This window comes from Plecotus auritus (genome assembly GCF_963455305.1).
Source record: "Plecotus auritus genome assembly, chromosome: 14".
Taxonomy (NCBI): domain Eukaryota; kingdom Metazoa; phylum Chordata; class Mammalia; order Chiroptera; family Vespertilionidae; genus Plecotus; species Plecotus auritus.
Genome location: NC_137780.1, coordinates 775034 through 799751, shown reverse-complemented (window position 1 = coordinate 799751; position 24718 = coordinate 775034). Strand labels below are relative to the sequence as shown.

Sequence of the window (24718 nt, the reverse complement as noted above, 5' to 3'; positions counted from 1 at the left end):
TCAGCCAAGAGCCGCCCTCCATCCAGGTTCCTAAAAAGCAGCCCTAACCCTCCTCCCCCCCACCCCACGCCCGCCCCCCCCCCCACCTCCTTCAGCTTTGCACTGCCCCGGCCTGATTTACCGGGGGAAGCTGCTTTGGGATTAGGGTGTGGAGAAGGTGTGGCTGGTGTGGCCAGGGTGCCCAGGGGTGCCTGCCCCCGTGTGGAGACAGTCCTCTCAGTGGCCAGCCAGTTTGCACCCCCACAGCGGCTGGCCTTGGGGAGGGGGGGGGAGGAGCCAGTGGGCAGGGACAGGAGGGAGGGCGGGCGGGGCACCCAGACCTGGTTTCTGGAGGGTGTTGCCCTTGGAACCCCCCAAAGACTTCTTGGGAGATCGGGGACTCGAGCAGCCCTCGGGGACGGGAGAGGTAGGATTCCAGGGAGGGAAGGAGGGGCGTTCCGGGTTAGGGAACAACGGGGACACAGACTCCGTGGCCTGCCCTGCCCTCCAGCCAGCCCCCACCCAGCCTGGGACCGTCCCTGAGAGAGGACACCCCAGCCCCCCGCCCAGGGAGGGACCTGCCCCACCCTCTCCAGAAACCGGCTATGGAGTCAGGGGTGGGGCCCGCCTGGGAGTGGATGCTGCCACCTCGGTGCTGCCCTGGCACAGACGGGGCAGCCATGGGCAGGGACTTGACTTTCTCCTCCTCACTCTCTGGACCCCTTTTCCTCGGAGGCCTCGGTCTCCCCGGGACTCGGGCCCTGGTACCTGGCCAGGAGAGGGAGGCTCTCCTGTCGCCCGCCCCCCTCCTGCCAGGTGAGACAGGGGAAGTGACGGACCCCCTAGCTCCATGGTCGGCAAACTGGGGCTCGCGAGCCACAGGCGGCTCTTTGGCCCCTTGAGTGTGGCTCTTCCACAAAATACCACGGCCTGGGCGAGTCTATGTTGAAGAAGTGGCGTTAGAAGAAGTTTAAGTTTAAAAAATGTGGCTCTCAAAAGAAATGTCCATCGTTATCCTGTTGATATTTGGCTCTGTTGACTAATGAGTTTGCCGACCACTGCCCTAGCCCGTTGGGTTCAGTGGATAGAGCGTGGGCCTGTGGATCGAAGCATCCGGTTCGATTTTGGTCAAGGGCATGTACCTCAGTTTCAGGCTCCTGTACCCCATGGCCCTGGTCAGAGCACGTGATGGAGGCAGCCAACCGATGTGTCTTTCTTACATCGATGTTTCTCTCTCTGTGTGTCTCCCCTCGCTCTTCCGCTCTCTCTAAAAAATCAATGGGAGTCCTAACCTGTGTGGCTCAGTGGATAGAGCGTCGGCCTGCGGACTGAAGGGTCCCAGGTTCGATTCCGGTCAAGGGCATGTACCTTGGTTACGGGCACATCCCCAGGTGGGGGCGTGCAGGAGGCAGCTGATCGATGTTTATTTCTCATCGATGTTTCTAACTCTCTCTCCCTCTCCCTTCCTCTCTGTAAAAAATCAATAAAATAAAAAAAGATGTACTTGTGATAGAAAAGTTTTAGATTAAAAAAAAAGTTAAAGCTGAAACCGGTTTGGCTCATTGGATAGAGCGTCAGCCTGCGGACTGAAGGGTCCCGGGTTCGATTCCGGGCAAGGGCATGTACATTGGTTACAGGCACATCCCCAGCGGGAGGTGTGCAGGAGGCAGCTGATCGATGTTTCTAGCTCTCTATCCCTCTTCCTTCCTCTCTGTAAAATATCAATAAAATATATATATTTTTTAAAAAAGTTAAAAAAATAAAATAAAAAATCAATAGGAAAATATCCTCGGGTGAGGACTAACAAAAAATACATGAATAAAATAAAATAAAATAAAATAAAATAAATAAAATAAAATAAAATAAAATAAAATAAAATAAAATAAAATAAAATATAATAAAATAAAGTAAAATAAAATAAAGAAAGAGACAGCAATGCCATTGGGTGCGCGGTGGCTTTATTCCTGGCGTGGTGTGGGCATGTGGGTTGCAGCTGTGTGTGGCGGTGGCCAGCTGGGCCCCCCTGGTATCCAGACAGGACCCGCTCCCCACCCCGCCCCCGGTGCCAGGAGGGCCCAGGAGCTGGGGGCCTGCAGGGCGGGGGCAGGACACGGCCAGGAGCAGATCTGGGCCTTCACTTCCAGCGTCCCGTGACCTTGGCCTTCCCTCGGGTCTTGGAGCTGAGGGAGAAGCAGGACCCAGTTGGAGGGGCCACAGCAGGGCAGGAGGTCTCCCCAGGGTGGGAGCTGAGGTGGGAGGGGCAGCTTGGATGGGCAGTGGCCAAGGGGGAGGGGACGGGGCGGCCCTGGAGGCTAGAGGGAGGAGGCGGGGCCAAGGGGAGGCCACACCCCGAGACTCACACTTTCTGGTTGTCATTGATTCTATTTCGGAGCACGTTGATCTGTAGCAAACGTGGGAAAAGCAGAGTCACCTGGGAGCTCATGTGGCTCAAGTCCCAGGTGGCTAGGGTGTGGGGGGGGGGGGAGGGGGGAGGAGAGAAGGGGTCCCCAGCCCAGCAGCAGGGTGGATCCGCTCCAAACCGGGGGAGCTGGGCTGGGGAGGGGCACGGCGGGGCAGGCTCACTTCGTATTTCTGCTGCTTGAACTTCTCCTGCAGGTCGAACTTCTCAGCCTCCAGGTTGTAGATGCATTGCCACAGCTCCTTGGCCTTCTCCCTGCACGGGGCGGGGGGTGGGTGGGGGGCAGCGTGGAGGTTGGGGGACTGAGGACAATACGGACGGGCCCCTCATCTGCCTTCACCCTCCTCCTGACCCCGCCCCCCAGGCCCTCAGACTGCCTCCCCACCACCTGAGTGCAGAGGGCAAGGTGAACCCCGACAGGTGAGCTGCTGTTCCACCTGCCCAGCCAGGCAAGGAGTTGGCTGCACCTGCGGACGCCAGTCCCCCCCACCTACACACGCGCCCTGGGGAGAATGTGTGGGGCGGCAGCGACCCCTGGTGGCAGCGGCGAGCACGCGCCCTTGCCGACGCCCTCGCGGTGCGCATGCGCGCGGCCCCATTCATCCCCGGGGCCCCACCTCAGTTGATCTTCATTCAGGTGATCGATGGCCAGCACCTTCCTCCTCTCGGCCAGAATCTTCTTCTTCTTTTCCCGCTCCGTCTGCCTCTTCCCGCTTCTCCGCTCCGTCTGGAGGGGGTGGCAAGCAGGGGACGGGGCGTTCGCTAGAGGACACCCCTTCCCCTCGTTCCCCAGCCCGCCCCCCCTCCCCCAAACCCAGTGGGGACCCATTGCTCATCCTCTTCCCACAACACCCAGCCCATCACTGCCCGGATTCCCCCGGAAAACTGAGGCCCGGACGAAAAGGGTCATTTGGGCCATCTTCCTTGGCCGCCCACCCAGTCCCATCGCCACGATCCTCCCTCCAGGGAGCCCCCAAAACTAAGAGGAGGTTTTGTACCCACCTGCGCCTGCTAAACCAGGGAATCATGACAGACAGACCCAGAGAGAAAGGCGGAGAAGATGGGACAGAGACAGAGAGAGGGCAGGCACGAGGCGGAGGACGGAGGACCAGGCAGAGAGAGACGGGGGACAAGGAGAAGGTGACTCAGACGCGCTCCCGGGGGGCGACCTCGGTCACCGGGACGGGGGTGGGGGTGGGGGGCAGGGCTGGTTCTGAGCTGGGGACTGAGAACGTCTGTTGGACATTCCCGTCCTCCCATGAGAATGGGCATCTAGCGGGCGTGGGGCATGGAAGTCAGGAATGGAGGGTGAGCTTCCAGGAATAAGCCACCTCCCCAGGGTGGACCCCCTTGACCTCAGAGCAGGCGGGCAGACCATGTTAATCCCATTTTACAGATGAGGAAACCGAGGCCCCACACAGCTGTCTCCAACCAGAGTCTCCAACTGGAGCTCTGAGTCTGGTCATAGGGCTCTGCCCGCTGGGTCCAGCCTGCGTGGGCCGGGGGGTGGGGGGGCGGGCGGGGAGGAGAGGAGGCTCCTGGGAGGGGATGACGGGGGACAGAGAGCGGGGCAGCAAGCTATCCCAGTCTCGCCCACAGCCCGGATCCCAGCAGGCCTCTCCTAGGGAAACCACCACCTGAGGGGGCTGGAAGGCTGGCGTGAGGAGGCTGCAGTCTCACCCACAGCAGCTGAGAAGTTCCCCCTGGGCCCCTGGGCCCTCAGGATCCCTCAGCCCCCAGGACCACCGCTGCCCCGCCCACCTTCGTGCTGCCCCGCCCATCTTCTGGATGTGATGTCCCGCCCACCTTCTGGATGTGCTGCCCCTCCCACCTCCTAGATGCCCCGCCCATCTTCTGCTTACGTTGCCCCGCCCACCTTCTGGCCGTGTCGCCCCGCCCACCTCCTGGATGCCCCGCCCACCTTCTGGATGTGCTGTCCTGCCCACCTCCTGGATGCCCCGCCCATCTTCTGGTTACGTTACCCCGCCCCCTCTGGACGTGCCGCCCCGCCCACCTCCTGGATGCCCCGCCCATCTTCTGGTTACGTTGCCCCGCCCCCTCTGGACGTGCCGCCCCGCCCACCTCCTGGATGCCACGCCCACCTTCTGGATGTAGCCTCCGAAGTGCATCATGTTGGACAGGGCCTTCTTCTTACGGGCCTCGTCCTCGGCGCGCCTGCGGCTCTCCTCCTCCTCCCGCCGGGCTCGCTCCTCCTGGTGGCAGGTGGTGGGGGAGGCAGCAGTTAGGGGCGGGGGCTGGGCCCCGGTTCCCGGCTTCCTGGATGCATGACCTGTGCTTTCTCTCCGCGGGGCTAGAGGGTCCCCGCCAGGGCCTGGCCCGCGGGGGTGGTGAGACCTTGGGTGGGTGAGTGAGTGGAGGAATGAGGCCGCCGACTCCTGAGCGGAGGCCTATCGCCCCTGGGCGCAGGAGCTGGAGCGGGGGTGCCCCCGGGGCCGGTCACTCACCGCCAGGCGGTTCTGCCGCTCCTTCTCCCGCTCGCTCCGGATGCGCTGCTGCTCCGCCCGCTCCGCCCTCCGCTTCTCCTGTGGACAGAGGCCGAGCCCGCCCCGTGTGCGCGTGGGGAGAGGGGGAAGGGGGGAGGGGAGGTGGCACAGGAACCCACGGGGGACGTCCCCCTGAGCCTGGGTCTCAGCCAGCCCGGGGACACCTGGCCAGGTGGGCAGCGCTCAGCCAAGTCCTGCCTCCACGAGGCGGGGCCGCGCCCCACACCTGCAGATGACCCCACTGAGAGGCACCCAGCGTGGGACTGGCCTGGATGATTGGAAACAGAACAGGTAGACCTCTCTCTCTCTCTCTCCTGAGTGAGACCCCTCCCCTCCCCCCCCCCTCCCCGCCCTGGCCCCGGCTCTGTGCTCAGATGCATGGCCAGGTCCCAGCCGCCCGCCACAGCAGCTGGTCCGTGCAGAGAAGAAACAATCAGCCGGCCCCGTGCATGGCTCAGTGGTTGAGCGTCGACCTATGAACCAGGAGGTCCCGGGTTCGATTCCCGTCAAGGGCACATGCCCGGGTTGTGGGCTGGATCCCCAGAGGGGGCGCGCAGGAGGCAGCTGATCCCTGATTCCCTTTCATCATGGATGTTTCTCTCTCTCTCTCTCCCTCTCCCTTCCTCTCTGAAATGAATAATAAAAACTTAAACAAAAAAATTTCAAATATCCCCACTCCACAGTGATGTAATGGCGGGGGGATCCCAGAGTCACCACACCTTCCCTCCCCTCCCCTGCAGGGGGTTCGTGCCCAACGGGAGGGAGGCAGGGCCAGGGCAACGGGCACTGACCAGTCACCCCAAAGCCGAGCCCTGGCTGCTCTCGGCTCCGGCCCCCAAGGAGTGAGTAGTCCAGGCTGCTGGGGGAAACACGGGGCCCCAGGACCCCACGGTGTGGGTTTCCTAATGATGAGGGGCTTCCCGGAGGACTGCCTGGAGGAGGTGAGGCCTGGACAGGGCGGGGCACCTACGATCCTGTCTTTCAGCGAGATGAGCTCCTCCTCCTCCTTCTTCCTGTTCTCGAAGTGAGCCTCGATCAGCGTCTGCAGCTCGTTCAGGTCCTTCTCGATGCGCTTCCGGTGGATGTCCTGCGGGGCACGGCTGCAGGGGAGGGCGGGCAGGCACACCGCCCTCCTCCCTGCCCGAGGCCGCTGGCCGGGCCTGGGGCCTGGCCAGGAAGGGCGCCGTGGCCTGCACCCGGGGCAATGCCACCCTGGCCCGGGCTGGACCCCACCCCGTGCCGTCTTCTCTCAGCCCACACGAGTCAGGGGGGGCCTCCCTCTCTCAGGGGGGCCCCGCCCACCACCCCAGCTTGGGCCTGCCCTCCCCGCAGCCCCACTCACGTCAAAGTCCACCCTCTCTCCGTCGGGGATCTTGGGCGGCACCAGGTTGGGCATGAAGGGCCTGTCGGGGAGAAGGAGGATCTATGAGCGCCCAGCGGCCCCGTGGGAGGGGCTGGGTCCTGGGGCAGGCCGGCCCCGCCCCCTGCAGAGCGTGGCCACCTCTGGGTCACTCGCTCGCCACCCGGAGCGCCCACAGCTCTCACGGGTCATTTCTCTCCATCCTCACTGTCCAGCGAATCCCAGGTGGGAGCCCTGTGGCTCCGAGAAGCAGTGACCGGCTCAGAACCAGACCACCAGGAAGTGGAGAAGGGGTGTGAGCTTACCTGACTCCGGGTCCCTGTGGGGGACCCCACAGACTCGCCCGGGAGCCCAGGAGGCCTGCGGTTTGGCCCCTGCATGTGCACACGTGCACACACACACACACATGCTGTGACAAAAAGGCCCGGGGTGGGGGGGAGGCCTGGCTGGTGTGGCTCAGTGGATAGAGCGTCGGCCCATGGACTGAAGGGCCCCGGTTCGATTCCGGTCAAGGGCACATCCCTGGGTGGCAGGTTCACTGGCCCTGGTCAGGGTGCGTGCAGGAGGCAACCAATCAATATGTCTCTCTCACATCGATGTTTCTGTCTCTCACTCTCCCTTCCACTCTCTCTAAACATCAATGGGAAAATATCCTCGGGGGGAGGATTAACCAAAAAGGCCTGGGGGGGTCTAGTCTTCCGTCTCCCCATCGCCCACAGGTCTGCGTGAGGCGGTGGACACGCAGGTGGCCGGGGAAGGAATGTGCTGGACACAGGACGAAGTTGGGGAGTCAGAGCCGGGCCAGTCAGTCTGTCCCCGTGACCCAGGAAGTGTCCCCCGTGAGCGTGCCTGCCACACCCCGGCCCATGCCCACCACGCCCCCCTCCCTGCTGGCCCTCTGCTCCCAGGGCCTCCCACACGCATGTCCTGCTCACCTGGGCTTGGGTTTGGACTCCCCAACGGGGCCATCTGCAGAGAGACGCGCACCGCCAGGGGTCAGGGGGCCCTGGACCTGGGCCCAGCTCTGTCCCGAGGGGCTGGGGACCGAGGGCTTCCATTTCCCCGTCCGCACAGTGAGGCCCCTCCAGCCGGGGACTCCCAGTCCCAGGAGCTCCCGTGGGCTGCAAACCCCACATACCCGCTGGAGCCCCAGGGGCGGGATGCTGAGCCCCCGCTGGCTGCCCCTCCCCCAGGGGCGTGGCTGCGACCACAGCAGTGACCACCACGTGGGCGAGGCCTTGGGGTTTCAGCCCCCGCCCCTCCGCCCCCCACCCAGGCAGTGTTTCTGGATTGAGGGGCAGAGGCGTGGAGCCCAGCACCCCAAATCCGCATCGTCACCAAGTCTGTCCAGTCCCATGAGCCCTCCCCGACCTCCCACCTCCCTGGAAGCTGCCTCCCTCACTGGCAGGGGTCCCCGCACCGCCCCCACCCTCTCGCCTATGCCCAGCCGTTCTCACCGTCTGCCTCTTTCACTTCCTCCTCTTGTCTGTCGTCTAAACAGAACGAGAAACATTAACCAAGTCCTGATTCTAAGCTCAGGGGCCCCCTGCCGAGAGCCCCCCACCGACAGGACATGACCCAGTGCGCCTGCTGGGTTCCAGGGTCACAGGGCTGTCTGTTCACATGCATGCACACATGTGCACACACACACACACAGCCATGCATGCACACACATACACTCACACATATATGCATGCACAGCCACACACACACACCTACACACGCACACACAGCCATGTGTGCACACACATACACAACCACACATATATGCATGCACAGCCACACACACATGTACACAGCCCCCACACAGACTCTCATGCACACACACGCACGCACACACATGCACACTCACACACATAGACACATGTCCTGGGCCTGGCCTCCGCCCGACACAGAAGGTGCTCGCTGTCCCGGCTCCTCGGTGGACAACTGACCACTGAGCCCCAGCCCAGAAGGAGGCGCAGCCACATGGGCTGGACAGCATGTCCGGTGGGTCTTTCCGGCCACAGGAGTGGCTGCGGGCCAGGCCCCCGCCCCGGGCATCAGGGCACAGCCCCTGCGCCCTCCCCGGAGCCCCACCTTCCGCGTGGGTCTCGGCCTGCACCTCGCCCTCGGCCTCGCCCTCGCCCTCGGCCTCGGCCTCCTCCTCCACCGCGGCCTCCTCCGCTGCCGCCTCCTCCGTGACCTCTTCCTGCTCTGAAGCGACAGGCGAGCGACGGGCACAGTGAGTACCAGGCCCCGCCTGCGCCTGCAGCCCCAGGACCAGAGGGGTGGGTATGGGGGACCACGAACCAGGAGCCCCAAGCTCGGACCCCAGTGTTTCCTTAAATAGCGCAGCCACTCCCTCCGGCCACGGTCCTGCTGCGGCCGAGTGGAGTGGCCCACCACCTGCAATAGTCCCTCCCGCCTGTGCGCCTGGTGAGGGAGGCCAAGGTCAGGGCGGCCAAGGTCAGGGTGGCCAAGGTCAGGGTGGCCAAGGTCAGGGCGGCCAAGGTCAGGTCAATCCTGTGTAGGAGCCAGGGCTGTGGGAAGGGCTTCGCTCAGCTGAGAGGCGGGGGGACAGGGACAGGCAGCAGGCTGCCCAGGAAATCTCGGCTCCTGGGGTTCCCCCCGGCCCCCCTCCATCAGCCCAAGCCCCATACCTTCCACAGCTTCTTCTGCTTGGACAAGGTCACGGCCACAAGAAAGGAGACAAGAGGAGGGTCAGTTTCAAACCAGGCGGCCCTCCATCCTTCCGAATGAGGGTACAGGCGTGCGCTTACCTTCCTGCTCCCTGCAGCGTGGAGGGGACACGGTCAGGCATGTGCGCGCACACACTCACACACACACACTCACACTCTCTCTCTCACACACACACTCACACACACACTCACATTCTCTCTCACACACACACTCACACTCTCTCACACACACACTCACACTCTCACACACACACACTCACACACACACTCACATTCTCTCTCACACACACACACTCACACTCTCTCACACACACACTCACACTCTCACACACACACACTCACTCTCTCTCACACACACACACACTCACACTCTCTCACACACACACACTCACACACACACACACACACACTCTCACACACACACTCACACACACACACTCTCTCACACACACACACACACACCCATCCTCCTGCTCCCAGGGCGGCTCCAAGGACAGGTGGGACAGGGACAGGTGGGAGGGGACAGGGGCGAGGGGACAGGATGCTCTGACACTCACCCCTCGTACTCCTCCACCTCTTCTGTGTCAGACATGGTCGCTCTCTCTCCCTCCAAAAGAGAAAGATGTCAGTGTGGGCCCAGGGGACCCGGCTTCCTCAGTCCTGGGACCCGCGTGGCGGAGGAAGACTGTGGCTGTCACAGTGTCCACATCCTACGTGTGACTGGCAACATTGTTGCAAAAACGTTACCACTGGGGAACCCTGCAGAGCGCACACCCTGGGAGCAGCCTCGTTTCGTACCAATGCCTGTCCTCAGGATGGCTGTTGGAGAGGTGTCCCCAGGTCGGGTGCGGGGTCTGTGACCCACAGCACTGCCCGGGACCGAGGGGAGCAGCCGGACTGGTGGTTTAGAACTGGGGAGGCTGCTTCCCAAGCTGGGCGGAGTTTGCCCCCCCCCCCGCAGAGGGTGATGCACGGCCAGCCTGGGGCACTGGATCTCAGGGATCTCAGCATCCTCCCTCCTCTCCTGCCCCACCTCCCACCGGCTCAGAGCCACTGGCCTAGGGTGCAGAGGAGGGGGGAGCCCTCCCTGCTCCTGGGAGCCCCACCCGGCTCCCCAAAATAGCATGCCAGCCCCCGGAAGGTGGGGGAGGGCTCTCAGAGCAGGATGCAGCAGGGCCAGTTGCCCCAAGGCCGGACTGAAGAAGAGGCTGGGGCAGGCTGAGCTGGGGGCTCCAGCCTAGGAGGCGATCGAAACCCTGTCCCGAGCAGGTGTGATCATGTCCCAAAACCGCTTCCTCTTCCCCCCTGCCCCACAGCCCGGAGATCAGGGTCGACGTCCTCAGGGACTGAAGTCCAAATGTGGGTTTTGAAAACTGAGTTTTTGCTGTGTGACCTTCGTTCAGCCCCTTAACCTCTCTGGGCCTCCGTCGGCCCATCTGTAAAATGGACGCGCTTCAAGTTTTAATCCTGCAGAACGTCTGAGCTTCTGAAGAATGTAGCCCTTGTCCCCTGCAGCTGGGACATCCCTCCCTGCAGCTGTCAGCCCCCCCGGGGAGCCAGGGGACAGGGCATGGGCGGGGGGGCGGGGAGCTGGGGGCGGAAGGGAGGGGCAGGGGGCAACTTGATCCCCCACAAATGCCCCTTCTGCCCCAGAGGATGTGTCCGAGGAGGGACTCCCTGGGCCTGGAATGTGGTTGAAATTCCTGACCCTCCAGGAAACCCTTCCCCCAAATATTTTCTCCGCAGGCAGGCGCAGGAGAAGCTGAAAAACCAAGGGGATGTTTCCCTGCGGGCGGGCGTGTTGGGGAGGGCGAGGGGAGCCGGGCTCAGGGGGGACCCTCTAACCCACGAGGTGGGCTCACACGCCGTGAGATGGCCTCCCAGCCCGGCTCTCTGGAGCCCTATCCCTGTGTCACCTCCTCGGAAGCCTGCCCCCCCCCCCTCCCCGGGGAGGGAACACGGACCTCCGTCCACTCCCACGGTCCCCAGAAGGGACGCAGGCAGGGCCGGACGGAGGGGCCAGGACGCCGGCCCGCGCCGTCCACGCTTCCCCCACCTCAGCGCCTCCCCGGCACCATCCTACCTCCGCACAGGAGCTGCCGGCAGAACAGAATGAGGTGCCGACTCAGCGGGGCAGGGACTGGGCGAGGGCGGGCGGACAGGGCTTTAAGCAGCGGGGGGGCTGGGCCTCCAGAGCAGAGGAATGTGGGGGGGGGGGGGCGGGGGGTGTTGGGGGCTCTGCTGGCAGGTGCCGGGGGACAGGCTGACGGTCTTTGTGCTCAGCACCATATAAGCCCATGTGGCGGTCCAGCTGCGGATGTGCTATTTAAAACCCCGACAGAGCTGCAGGGGACAGAAGCCAGCTGTCCCTCCTGACAGCCTGATAGAGCCGGTGCCCGAGGCTGGGGCTGGGACGGAGGCTGGGGGGCAGGGCTGGGGGCCAGAGGCCACCCCCACACACTCCTGAGTGTCCGTGGGCCACGGCGTCCTCCAGGCCGTTCCCTGGCTGCTCCTCAAGGCCGAGCGGTCCACTCGGGACACAGGGCTGCGGCCCCGTGGGGACGTCTAGCTGCGAAGCAGGTCTCCGTGACCCCAAGCCCCCGGGAAGGGCCCTACGGGAGGTCAGGCGGGGAGAACGAACTTGCAGGCGCGAGCGATGGCTCCGGGACAGGTGGCTGGCTGGGTGGGGACCGCTGCTCCCCTGTCTCGGGGTTTCAAATGAAGCTGCCTGGCCGGTGTAGCTCAGGAGGTCAGGGTTCGATTCCTGGTCAGGGCACAGGCCCGGGTTGTGGGCTCGATCCCCGGGGTGGGGCGTGCGGGAGGCAGCCGATCCATGATGCTCTCTCGTCATGGATGTTTCTGTCTCTCTCTCTCCCTCTCCCTCCCTCCCTGGAATCAGTAAACATCTATTTTAAAATAATAATCATCATCATCAATCAAAGGAAGTTGTGATCTGCTGAGTCTGCTGGACGCTGAGACCCACGGGCTGGGCCGGGGCCCCTGCTGTCCGCTGGCGGGGAGGGCCAGGGCCCCGTGCGCCACCAGAATGAGCGAGTGGAGGGAACCACGTCTGAGGCAGCCGAGCCGACTCTCCCCTGGGCCTCGGACTCTTGGAGGCCCCGTCCCAACTCCGAAGCAGGGGCCCCTCGTCCTCGTGGTGCCCCCGAGCCCTGACCCCTCGGCCCCCCAGACCCTTTTTTAAATATATTTTTATTGAATATACGAGGAGGTTGGTTTGGCCTAGATTCTCAGATGGCCCAGTACCTCCAAGCTCCCAGGGGCCACGATGCTGGGGGATTGGAATTGGGAGAGTGTATTTGAGGGGGGCTGGCAGGTCTGCCCCCCAGAATCACGACGTAGGACAATAGGATGTAACCCACCTTCGTGTGAGGAAAGGGGGGGCTGCTAGGAAAACGATGATGGACCCCTCCCACCAAAATAATCCACACACACCCCCTCTCCCCCCACACACCACATACACACACACACCCCCACACATACACACACACCACACACACACACCACATACACACACACACCACACACACCACATACATCACACACACACCACACACACCACATACACACACACACCACATACACACCACGCACACATACACCACATACACACACACACCCACACACACACCCCACACACATACACCACACACACCCTCTCCCCCCACATACCACATACACACACATACACACACATACACACACACCACACACACACCACACACACACACACCACACACACACACACACACACCACACACACTCCACATACACACACACCACCCACACACCCTCTCCCCCCACATACACACACACCACACATACACCACATACACATACACCATACACACACACACACACACCACACACACATACACCACATACACACACACCCCTACACACACCCCACACACACATACACCACACACACACCCTCTCCCCCCACATACCACATACACATACACCATACACACACACACACACACACACACACACACACACACCACACACACACACCACATACACACACATACACGCACCACACACACACCCGGTGCAGGCCACCCCGGAAGGAAGCGGAGCCTCCAGGGAGGGGTCGACGGGCTGGAAGGCAAGTCACTGACACCTGAGAGTGAACGAGTTTATCCATCTTTCCTGAGAACAGAGGGGCACAGAGGCTGAGCTCCTGCAGGGGTGAGGGCGGGCGAGGAGGGCGGGAGTGCGAGGACTCAGCGAGGGGGGCCCGGGGAGGTGGGGAGACCGTGCTGGGGCGGCCGGGACGGGTGGCCTGGCCCTGGAGTAGCTGGAGCCGGAGACGCCGCGTGGACAGGACTCACAGGGTGTGGGTCCCGGGCGCGGCTGTGCCCGCAGTGGGACGAGACAGAGCCTGGGCACCCGCCCCCGGGGCTGCCTGGGAAGGGACGGCCGGAGCCCCCCGGACATGCCGGGCCCCAGGTCTGGAGGCAGAAAAGGGTCTGGGCAACGGGGAGGTGAGGGCGCAGCTGCAGAGGCAGGGCCTGGCCGAGGGAGGCGGAACGTGCGGCTGGCGGGCGCCGCCTCACACCTGCGGGACAGAGACCTGTCAGAGCGGGGAGGGGTGTGCACAGGAAGGCAGTCCTCTGCTCAAGCCCCTCACCCACACACACACCCCCCCACACCCACACCCACACCCCCCCACACCCACCTGGGCCCAGCCCCCTAGTCTGTGGGGCTGGAGGGAGCAGAGCTAGCAGGGCTAAGGGGCGGAGCTCACAGGGCTAAGGGGGCGGAGCTCACAGGGCTAAGGGGTGGAGCTCACAGCTAAGGGGGCGGAGCTCACAGGGCTAAGGGGGCGGAGCTCACAGGGCTAAGGGGGCGGAGCTCACAGGGCTAAGGGGGCGGAGCTCACAGGGCTAAGGGGGCGGAGCTCACAGGGCTAAGGGGGCGGAGCTCACAGGGCTAAGGGGGCGGAGCTCACAGGGCTAAGGGGGCGGAGCTCACAGGGCTAAGGGGGCAGAGCTCTCAGGGCTAAGGAGGCGGAGCTCTCAGGGCTAAGGGGTGGAGCTCACAGGGCTAAGGGGTGGAGCTCTCAGGGCTAAGGGGTGGAGCTCACAGCTAAGGGGGCGGAGCTCACAGGGCTAAGGAGGCGGAGCTCACAGGGCTAAGGGGGCGGAGCTCACAGGGCTAAGGGGGCAGAGCTAGCAGGGCTAAGGGGCGGAGCTCACAGGGCTAAGGGGTGGAGCTCACAGGGCTAAGGGGTGGAGCTCACAGGGCTAAGGGGGCGGAGCTCACAGGGCTAAGGGGGCGGAGCTCACAGGGCTAAGGGGGTGCAGCCAGCTGGACCTCGACCAGGGCTCGAGGATGGGGCACCCCAGCCTGACAGCAGGACCAGGGGCATTCTGGGTACTCAGACTGGGCGACTGCAGGCCAGTTAGTGTGTGCGGGCGCGGGGCGGGCGCGGGGCGGGAGCGGGGCGGGCGCGGGGCGGGTGCGGGGCGGGTGTGGGGCGTCCCCTCCCGCCGCCCTCACCTCGGCATCCAGGGTGGAACTCGCTCTCTTCGCCCACTGGGTCCGCTTGGGGGCTGCCACCTCTTTCTTGGCCTCCTGGTTGGGGGCATCGGGGAGGGGACGAGGGACTAAGGGGCCTGCAGGGGGGCTCGGGGCCCTCAGCCCTTCCCCTTCCAGCCCCCCCCCTTCCCCACCCACAGGCCTCTGCCCAGCCTCACGGTTCACTCCTGGAAAACCCCCTTCACACCTGGGCCCCCCTGACCCCTCATTCCACCACCCAAGGGCCCATGGTCAGGGGCCAGGCAGGGACCGTACCTGGGGGTCCTGATCCCCCGACTCCTGGGTCCTGCTGATCCACAGGTTGAGCCGGGAGGTCACCACCCCGGAGAGCTTCAGGTTCTCCTGAAAGAGGGGCTCCATCAGGGCGGGGGGGGGCACAGGACAGAGCCCCCCCATGTCCCCCGGCAGCACCCCATAGACCTGAGGGCCACTGCCCCCCTCCTGCCCCCCGGGAGCTGCAGGGACCAGAGCTCAGGACCCAAAGGGTGACTCAAGTCAACGGCAGCTTCGGCCAAAATGGACACACGCAGCCCGGCCGGTTGGCTCCATGGTGGAGCGTCGACCTCTGAACCAGGAGGTCAGGGTTCGATTCCCATCAGGGCACAGGCCCGGGTTGCGGGCTCCATCCCCAGTGCGGGGCGTGCAGGAGGCAGCCGGTCCATGATGCTCTCTCCTCATGGATGTTTCTCTCTCTCCCTCTCCCTTCCTCTCTGAAACCAATAAAAACATCTATTTTTTTTAAATGGACATTGGAAAACACGGTGTTTTGGAGCAGTGCCCGGGCCAAGGCTGTGGGTGTGAGGACCTCAGGGCCCTCACCCTGCGGCTGGAGGCGGGCTCTGCTCGGCTGGGGCCCTGGCCCGCCAGCTCCTTCTCGAACAGGTGGCGCTTGCTGGCCACGCCCACGGGCGCCACGAAGACCTCGGTGCGGGAGGAGCCGGGGGACTTGACGGACACTGACCTCTGGGAAGAGAAAGCACAGGCTGACCCAGGAGGAGGCCAGGGGCCAGCCCACACCCTCACCCTCACCCTCACCCCCAGGGGGGGCCCCCCGCCCCTGCTCGCCTCGCCCACCTGGATGGCTGTATGGTATCTCTCCAGCTTCTCACCTAACTTGACCGGGAGCCTCACGCTGGCACTGCCGGGCAGAAGGACGGGATGAGACGACCAGGTGAGGCCCTGCGCCCCCCCCCAGCCCCCCCACAGACCAGGTGTGCACACCTCCATCACCGGCCGAGGCTCCAGGGGCCCCACCTCCCCTCCCTAGAATCAGCCCTGAGCTCTCCACCACCCGCCCCGGTCCTGTCATTTCTACCCCAACACGTCCGTCCCCGACCCTCCTCGCCAACTGCCCCACCCCTGCGGTCCCCTCCACACTCCCACCCCTGGCTGACCCCCGACCCCAAACTCCCTCCACACACGAATCCCACCCTGTCCTTCCACTCCAACCCTCAGGCCCCAGGACAGAGACCAAGCTCCAGGCCTGGTCCCTGACCCCTCTCCGGACCAGTGACCCCCAAAACCCCCTTCTTCACGTGCTTGTGTACCCCGAGCTAGACCTGGGAGGCTCGTCACCCTCAGCCTTTCCACAGGCTTCCCCCGCCTCCGCGCCCCCCCCCCCCCCCCCAGTTAAGAGGCACCCCCCTCCCACTTCCCGTCTGGAAATCTTGAGGTCCACTCGGAGTCAGCTGCTGCCCCGGACACAGTCCCCAGCCCCCGCAGGCCAACACCTCCCGCTGGGCGAGTTTCACGGGTTTAACTGCCTGATGTCCATCTCTGTACCCCAGGCCCCCCACCCCGAGGGCCCAGGGCGGCAGGTCTCAGTGAGGGCCCCGGGGCAGAGGGATCCCGCGTGTGTGGGATGGATCCCCTGTGGGGGGCCTGCGGGAGGCCGCCAACCGGTGAGATTTCTCTCTCATTGATGTTTCTATCTCCCTCTCCCTCTGCCTTCCTCTCCCTCCAAACCAAGCATGTTTTCCTCGGAGAACACGGAAAATAGGTTTATTTGCGTGACGCTTATTCATTTGCGCAGTTATTCCGTGTCTGGTTAAGGTTCAAGAAAAAAAAATCTTCATTTTTATTAAAATGGTCTATTATTTTATGTTAGCGAGGACTCATTTCAGCCCTTTGTATTCAGCGTTGTCTCTATCGAAATAAACCTCCGTCTCCATGAACATGGAAGCTTTTGTTTTTATGCGGCCCGCATACAGTTCAACCTTGTTTATATGGCCCGCGTGAGCCTTTGAGTTTGACGTGCTTGCTCTAAACACCCAATAAAAAAACATATAACACAAAAAATAAAATAAAATAAAATAAAAATAAACATGCAGTGCCCTAACCGGTTTGGCTCAATGAATAGAGCATCGGCCTGTGGACTGAAGGGTCCCGGGTTCGATTCCGGTCAGGGGCATGTGCCTTGGTTGTGGGCACATCCCCAGTGGGGAGTGTGCAGGAGGCAGCTGATCGATGTTTCTCTCTCATCGATGTTTCTAACTCTCTATCCCTCTCCTTTCCTCTCTGTAAAAAATCAATAAAATATATTTTTAAAAAATAAAAATAGCCAAAACCGGTTTGGCTCAGTGGATGGAGCGTCGGCCTGCGGACTGAGGGGTCCCAGGTTCGATTCCGGTCAAGGGCATGTGCCTGGGTTGCGGGCACATCCCCAGTGGGGGGTGTGCGGGAGGCAGCTGATCGATGTTTCTCTCTCATCGATGTTTCTAGCTCTCTGTCCCTCTCCCTTCCTCTCTGTAAAATATCAATAAAATATGTTTAAAAAAAAATAAAAATAAAAATAAAAAAATAAACATGCAGCTCAGCTCCTACCTCAAGCTAAACCCTCCTCGGCCTTCGCAGCCGCGCCCACGCCCGCCTCTCTGAGCAGCTCTGCCTGATCTCATCGGCCTCAGGACATTCCTGTGAATCCAGCCTCCCAGCCACTCTGGGGTTCTGAGTGAGAATGTGCCCCCCGCACCCCATAATGTGCCCTGTGGCTCAGCAAACAGGCTGACCACAACCCCACAGGAGGGCCAGGCCCTCCGGCCCCTGACCTGCGGGTGAGGGTGGATTCCGAGTTGTTGATCCGGGGGCTCATCTGGAAGGAGAGAGAAAGACACTGATGAGCGTGGGTGGCAGGGGGTCCCAGGGAGGCCACGGCCCCCTCAAGGGAGGGGCCCCACTCGCAGACACTTCCTCCTCGCACCTCCCACCCTCCACTGCTCAGCTCCCAACCAAACCTCCATGACAGTCCCCCGTCTTGTCCAGGAGACACCTGCCCCCACCTGCCAGTCTGGGGAAAGCCTCTCCTTGGGCCCCTGTAGGTGTTTTGGGGGTACCTGCCACCACCCGCTGTCCTGTCTGCCCCCCAGTTGCCCATGAGGCCTATGGAGGCCTCCAGCTTTCTTCCTGCAGTTCCGGATTGCACCACCAGGTGGAGCCGCTCGTGTGTGTGTCCATATCCACCTTCCAACTCCCCAACCTGCCCTCCTGTAACCCCACCTCCTCTGCGGGGAGCCACCAGGGGAACCCAAAGGCCACCTCTGTCCTCCCGGTGTCGGACCCACGACCTCTGCGCTGTGACAGAGGCTGGTGCCCTGGGTTGGGCCTGCCGGCTGGAGGTGCCCAGGACGCTCACCCGGAAGGAGATAGTCCTGGGGCTGGACCTGCGGAGGGAGCTGCTGTAGGTGGTCCCTGTGGGCGAGAAAGCATCCTCCTCCTCCTCCTCCTCCTCCTCCTTGCTGGGAATTTTCACCTGGATGGAGGGGGCATGTCACGCGCGGTCTGGGCAGCCCCGGGGACCCCAGTGGCCCAGCCCATCCAAGAAGCTGCGGGAGGAAGTGGGGGGCTGTGGGGGGGAGGTCCTGGGCCTGCCTCTGCTGTGGGGATGGGAGACACTGCTCCCTGGAGCCTGGCCGCCGGGCACAGCTGCTGGGGGAACTTCTGGGCGGACCCCGAAGTCCAGGGCCTGGGTGAGGATTCGCTCCTGGGACCCAGCGGATGCCCCTGCCGTGGGTCCCCTGTTCTGATGGTGACGGGGAGCAGGGAGAGAGAGAGAGAAGACACGGCCCAAGCCAGCCTGAAGCTGGGGGACGGGAGACAGCAAGGGAGCCACCGGCACCTGGGTAGGACGGGGGGCGGGGGCACTGCCCACCTGGAGTGTGATGGGCGGGAGGCGGGAGGCCACGGTCGGAGGGGTGCACACCCCTGGCTCTGCCGAGGGCAGGCGGCAGAGGGCCCTCGCTCTCCGGCTTCCCCCAGCCACTGGCTGCTCCCGGGCCTGGGCCTTCTCCTTGGGCTGAGGCTGATCCTGGGGCTGAGGCTGATCCCCGGGCTGAGGCTTCTCCTTGGGCCGAGGCTGATCCTGATGCTGAGGCTTCTCCTTGGGCCGAGGCTGCTCCTCGGGGTGAGGCTTCTCCTTGGGCCGAGGCTGCTCCTGGGGCTGAAGCTTCTCCTTGGGCTGAGGCTGCTCCTGGGGCTGAGGCTTCTCCTTGGGCCGAGGGTGATCCTCAGGCTGAGGCTGCTCCCGGGGCTGAGGCTTCTCCCCGGCCTGAGGCTTCTCCCCGGCCTGAGGCTTCTCCCGGGCCTGGGGCTTCTCTGAGGCCACAGCCCTCTTGGGGACCAGCTTTGTCTCTGAGACCTGCGACTTCTCAAAGATCATTGCTTTCTCAGACACCCGTCTCCTCTCCGAGCCTGCCACCTTCCCTGGGGGGCGCTGCTTCTCGGAGGCGCCCGCTCTGGCCGGACTCTGTCTTCTCTCCCACACGTCCATCTTCTCCAGCACCGACTTCCTCTCGGAGACGGGGGTTTCCTCGGAGCTCGGCCTCTCCTCCCGCCCCGGCGTCTTCTCCGGGCCGGAGGGCTTCTTGTCGGAGCCCGGGGGCGTCTCTGGGATCCCCCTCTGCCCGCCCCCTGGCTCTCGGGCGGCCACGCTCTCCTCCGCCCCGGCCGAGGGTGCCTGCTTCTCCTGGCTCAGTCTGCGGCGTGGGGGGGCGGCCACCTCCTTCGTGGGTGTGAGGGACGGCCGGACGGCCTGCCCAGGGCCCGGGCTGTCCCCGCCCTCCTCGGCCTCCAGCCGCTCACGGAGGGGGGCCCGCGTGGCCTCCAGCCCCTGCCGCCGCTGCCGCCGCTCCCTCCGCATCCTGAGGATGGCCTGCACCTCCTCGCCCTCGTCTTGGGGAGCTGAGGGCGGCGCTGTGGACACCTCGGCTTCCTCCATGCTGCGCAGCCTGGGCCAGAAGATGGGGGCGAGGGTCAGAGGGCGTGGCGTCTGAGGTGGGAGAGACCCCAGGCCGCCCCACACCCCACCATTACTCAGATAAGGATCACATCTAGGGCGTCTGAGGTGTCATTTCTACAAGGCACCCTGTCCGGCCGGCGTGGCTCAGGGGTTGAGCGTCAGCCTAGGAACCAGGAGGTCACCGTTCAATTCCCAGTCAGGGCACAGGCCCGGGTTGGGGGCTCGGTCCCCAGGAGAGGGTGTGCAGGAGGCAGCCGATCCATGGTTCTCTCTCATCATGGATGTTTCTCTCTCCCTTCCTCTCTGAAATCAATAAAAAAAAAAAATGTTTTTTAAGTTTTAGAATCTTTTTAAAAAATATATATTTTATTGATATTTTACAGAGAGGAAGGGAGAGGGATAAAGAGTTAGAAACATCGGTGAGAGAGAAACATCGATCAGCTGCCTCCTGCACACCTCCTACCGGGGATGTGCCCGCAACCAAGGGACATGCCCTTGACCGGAATCGAACCCGGGACCTTTCATTCCGCAGGCCGACGCTCTATCCACTGACCCACACCGGTTTTGGCAATAAAAATTTTTAAAATATTTTTAAAAAGGAGACATTCGGGACACCCTGGACCCTCCTCTTCCTGGCCCTCACACCCCAAAGCTAGGTGGCCAGACCAGCCTCCCCTCAGAAGGGGATGTGAGGGTCCGAGTTTGGGGGCACAGGCTGGGTTAGTGGGGACAGGACAGCCACAGAGACAGACAGAGTGGACAGAAGTCCTGGCCCTGCCCCTCCAGGTGGGTCCCCTGTGGACGCTTTGACCCGGTTTGGGCCCCTGTGAATGGGTTCCTGGTGCCTGTCTGGGATGGAGGGAGTCATGTCCAGTGCGGACAGGGTCCAGCAGGGGCTGGGGACCGAGGGGACTCGACCTTCCTCTTCACGCCCTGAGCCACATCCTCTGGGCAGGCCGCCTACTGCCCTGAGACATCGACCCGCAGAGGTTGCGCCACCTGACCCCGCCCCCCGCCCCCCCCCGCCCCCCCCGCCCCCCGCCCCCGAACTCCCCCCTCCCCCCGCCCTCCCCCACCCCCTCCCCCCACCCCCCGTCCCCCCGCCCCCCCACCCCCCGCCGCGACCGCGCACCTGTCGGAGGCTGGCCGCCCTCCATTCTGGGTGAAGCGGGCCGACCTGTCGTCCTCGGACGCGGAGCTGAGGTTCCGGTGGCGTCGCCGGCGCTCCCGCTGCTGCTCCTCCTCATCCTCCAGGCTCCACTGCTGGGCCAGGCTGCGGGGAGCGGTGGGGGAGAGGGGGGCGGGGGAGGAGGTCAGCAAGGCCCAGGAGACCGGGACGGCAGCCAGTGGGCTGGGGAGGCCTCGGCCTCTCGGTGGCGCCCTCTACAGCTGGCCACGGGCGCCGAACCCACGCGCGGTCCATGCAGATACGCACTGTGTGTGGAAAATGGTACGAAAGATAGGACGTAAGCCGGGCCAGCGTGGCTCAGGGGTTGAGCGTCAGCCTAGGAACCAGGAGGTCACGGTTCGATTCCCGGTCAGGGCACAGGCCCGGGTTGCGGGCTCGATCCCCAGGGAGGGGCGTGCAGGAGGCAGCCGATCCATGATTCTCTCTCATCATGGATGTGTCTCTCTCTCTTCCTCACTGAAATCAACTAAAATGCATTTAATAAAAAAAAGAGAGAGAGAGCCCTCACCGGTGTGGCTCAGTGGATAGAGCGTCGGCCTGTGGACTGAAAGGTCCCGGGTTCGATTCTGGTCAAGGGCATGTACCTTGGTTGCGGGCACATCCCCAGTGGGGGGTGTGCAGGAGGCAGCTGATCAGTGATTCTCTCTCATTGATGTTTCTAACTCTCTATTCCTCTCTGTAAAAAATCAATAAAATATATTTTTTAAAAAAAAAAGGGAGAGAGAGAGAGAGAGCACAGCCAATAAAAAGGAACCAGGACTCTATCCCAGGACAGAATCTCAAAGCCAAACGCCAGAAAAGGGTGCTGGGCGGGCCGGCCCTCCTCCAGAGGGAGACGCCGCCACCTCCAGGGAGCCCACAGCGGCGAAGAGGAAGGAGTGGGGCCTGGGGTGCCACTGAGAGCGTGGGGTTCCCCGCCCAGGACAGGCGGAGCCGTGGAGCAGCCGGGAGAGCACGTTTGGGGACACCCAGTGGCCACCCTACTGACCTCTGGAGCTCCAGGCCAGGCCCAGGGAGGGGCCCGGGGTTCCCACCATCCGGGGGGGCCCAGCCACGCTCACCGGCGGCGGACGGCCGCTCCCTCCCTGCGACACCCCTCTCCTCGCCCCACCTTCATTTGGGGACATGCACCCCTCTTTGCCGCCCTGTAGGGATGAGATCCCCGGCTGCTCTGGGTAAAGGAGGGGTAGGCAAGCCAGGCCGGCGTGGCTCAGGGGTTGAGCCTCGACCTAGGAACCAGGAGGTCAGGGTTCGATTCCCAGTCAGGGCACACGCCCGGGTTGCAGGCTCGATCCCCAGTGTGGGGCGTGCAGGAGGCAGCCGATCCAGGATTCTCTCTCATCGTGGATGTTTCTCTCTCTCTCTCTCTCTCTCTCTCTCTTTCCCTCACTTCCTCTCAAAATCAATAAAAATATTTTTTTAAAGGAGGGGCAGGCGTGAAGGCTGCCCCAGGGGCTCCACATGAGGAGAGGACAGAGAGCCACCGGCCGTGTGACCTTGGGCCAGTCCTCGGCCCCTGAGGGTTGCACACCATGAGGGTCACCCTTGGGGGTCACCGAGGCCCCTCCTGGCCCTGGTGGTCTGGGGACAGGTGTCCGGGGAGCCCGAGGGCAGCCCCAGGAGGTGGGAGGGGGCTGCTGGGGGGAGGGCTGCTGGGGGCCGGGTGGGAGAATGATTAACCACACGCTGCTGGGCTGGGAGTTCTCAGATCCACCTTCACCCCCCACAGCCGGGCCCAGCCCAGCCTCGCCCAGGACGGGCGGCCAGGGAGGAAAGGACGAGGCTGCTGACCAGGCACCGCCGCCTCCCCCCCCCCCCCGCCCCCGCCGCCGAGGCTTGTTCCCGGGAGCCGGGCAGGAGCCGCGTCAGGACAGCAGCTGGAGGCACCTGCCCACGGGCTCGCCGAGGGCCGGGGCTGGCAGGGGGGCAGAGGGCCCCGCCCGGGATGCCTCCGCAGGCCCGGCTGGGCGCCGTGGGAATGGGCCCGCCCCTGTGCCCAGCTGGAAGTCGCAGCACCCACCGCACTGCCCCCCCCCCCCCAGGCAGGCACTCAGAGCCACCTCCGTCCGGGCGGACGGCGCCTGGGAGGCGGGTCTGGTTTGTCTTTTTAACCCGATGCACGGTCAACGCTGAGGTCTTCAGTCGACACTCAGACGGAACCTGCTCGGACCCCCACGTCCCAGGCTCAGCAACTGTGGAACCTGCCGCCCACACAGACGCCTGCTCGCTCCACAGGCCACAGACATGCCTGCACACACATGTGAGCACGCATCTGCAGGTACAGACACGCCCACTCCACATGCCACAAACATGTCTGCACGTGTGTGAGAGCATGCACCTGGAGGCACAGACACACCCACTCCACAGACCACAAACATGCTTGTACACATGTGTGAGCACCCATGCAGAGGCACGGGTATGCCCACTCCACAGGCCACGGACATGCCTGCACACGTGTGTGAGCACCCATGCAGAGGCATGGGTATGCCCACTTCACAGGCCACAGACATGCCTGCACACGCGTGTGAGCACCCATGCAGAGGCACAGGTATGCCCACTGGGAGAGCAGGACACACCCACGTGCAGCCCAGGCACAGTGACCCACAGGCAGAGTCCAAGGCCACGCAGCCCGCCCCACCCTCAGCGCATACCTCCCCTGGGGTGTGTCCCACCTCTGACAGCCCCGGCTCCTCCCAGACTCTGGGGTCCCTCCATTCCTGGGGCCTCGCTGCCCCTGCAGACCCAGGGTCCCTCCACACAGGCTGCCATGCCGCTGTGCTCCCCCACCTCTCCTCGGGAGTGAGTGGCTGGACTGGGAGAAGCTCTGTACCCCCACCTCCGAGAGGAGGGGGAGGGGGAGGGGATCCCGGGGCCCCTTGATGTTAAAGGCCCCAGTGCCCACCTCCCACCTGATTAGGGCCTCGGGTCCCAGGAGCAGGGGCCTGACTGGGTCTGAGTTGCTTGGGCCTCAGTTTCCTTGGGGGTGAGGAGGTGAAGGGGCTCATGGGGGCACTTGTGGGTGGGGGGGGGAGAGTGGGCAGGGCAGCTCCGAGAGGGGTCCCCAGGCGGGAGGGGTGCTGCCTCCGGGACCAGCCCCCCTTCTCTGACCCTCTGAAGGCTCCACTCCCAAATAAAGCCGAGCACAGAGAGGGACTGCGTCTACCTGAGGTCGCCCAGCCCAAACGCACCCAGAATGCCATTCTCAGACTCCACCTCATCAGCCCCGGGGATGGTTCCCCTCCCCCCTCCCCCTGCGCGCCCCCCCCCCCCCGCCCCGCTCCTCCCTCTGCCTGGGGACAGTCTACATTCTGTCCGGACTCCACTCCGGACCCCAGGCTGGGCCACTCCCGGTCACCTCCCAGGCCCCCAGAGTTGGGATGGTGTGATGGGGGGCTCCCCAGGCCAGGGACCAGCCCTCCCCAGCCACCCTCCCCCCCCCGCCGCCCCGTGTGTGTGGCCTCAGCCCCCAAAGGGAGGAGAGGAGGCCGTGGGAGAGCAGGAACCCCACCCTGTCCCGAGGGCTCCCCAGTGTGGCCCCAATTCTGCCCCCTGAGGAGCCGCAAGACCAGTCGGGCCTCGGGGTCAGGCTCCGCGGACACGACCCCCCCCCCAGCCCCCCAGCCCCTGCCCGGCTCACCTGGACAGCGCCGACCAGTCCTTCCTGCCCGACATGCTGCCGCGCCGCCGGGACCCGCGCGCACTCCGCGGCCGCCTCACCTGCGCGCCCCTCCCCCGCCGCCGGCGCAGGTCGGTCACCTGGGCTTCCAGCCGCCCGCGCCGCGCGTTGA

At 63.8% G+C, this 24718-nt stretch overlaps 3 protein-coding genes across 14 annotated transcripts in view; all 3 read right to left on the bottom strand.

Annotated features, from left to right (window-relative positions):
* The window catches only part of PHLDA3 (pleckstrin homology like domain family A member 3), a 120985-nt gene that overhangs the window by 69570 nt on the left and 26697 nt on the right, over positions 1-24718 (bottom strand). The window lies entirely within an intron of this gene.
* Positions 1888-11244, bottom strand: TNNT2 (troponin T2, cardiac type). 12 transcript variants are annotated; one of them, XM_080651147.1, is made up of 13 exons: positions 11027-11244; positions 9482-9663; positions 8342-8458; positions 7720-7755; positions 7198-7231; positions 6245-6305; positions 5873-5989; positions 4864-4941; positions 4495-4611; positions 3016-3125; positions 2563-2653; positions 2340-2380; positions 1888-2159 (listed from the first exon to the last, which is right to left on the bottom strand). In XM_080651147.1, the coding sequence occupies exons 6-13, from the start codon at positions 6296-6298 to the stop codon at positions 2114-2116; spliced, it is 654 nt and encodes a 217-aa protein (XP_080507273.1). In that variant the 5' UTR covers positions 6299-6305; positions 7198-7231; positions 7720-7755; positions 8342-8458; positions 9482-9663; positions 11027-11244; the 3' UTR covers positions 1888-2113. The 12 variants fall into 12 exon arrangements, with proteins under 12 accessions (XP_080507273.1, XP_080507268.1, XP_080507278.1 ...); XM_080651142.1 differs by having other exon boundaries at positions 9482-9550; XM_080651152.1 differs by having other exon boundaries at positions 9497-9550; positions 11027-11089.
* Positions 13085-24602, bottom strand: LAD1 (ladinin 1; the record flags this gene model as incomplete). Its single annotated transcript, XM_080651141.1, has 10 exons — positions 13085-13525; positions 14470-14544; positions 14764-14850; positions 15328-15471; positions 15583-15646; positions 17556-17599; positions 18140-18256; positions 18656-19730; positions 20874-21014; positions 24568-24602. The coding sequence occupies 10 exons, from the start codon at positions 24600-24602 to the stop codon at positions 13520-13522; spliced, it is 1788 nt and encodes a 595-aa protein (XP_080507267.1). The 3' UTR covers positions 13085-13519.

Bases quoted from the DNA above. Each gene is read 5' to 3' on its own strand.
- TNNT2 (XM_080651147.1), bottom strand. From the start codon at position 6,298: ATGCCCAACCTGGTGCCGCCCAAGATCCCCGACGGAGAGAGGGTGGAC. The intron at 4,612-4,863 runs GTGAGTGACCGG...ACCTGCCACCAG, and splicing joins AGCGGCAGAACCGCCTGGCG to GAGGAGCGAGCCCGGCGGGA. The intron at 2,160-2,339 runs GTGAGTCTCGGG...CTTCTCCCTCAG, and splicing joins ATCAATGACAACCAGAAAGT to CTCCAAGACCCGAGGGAAGG.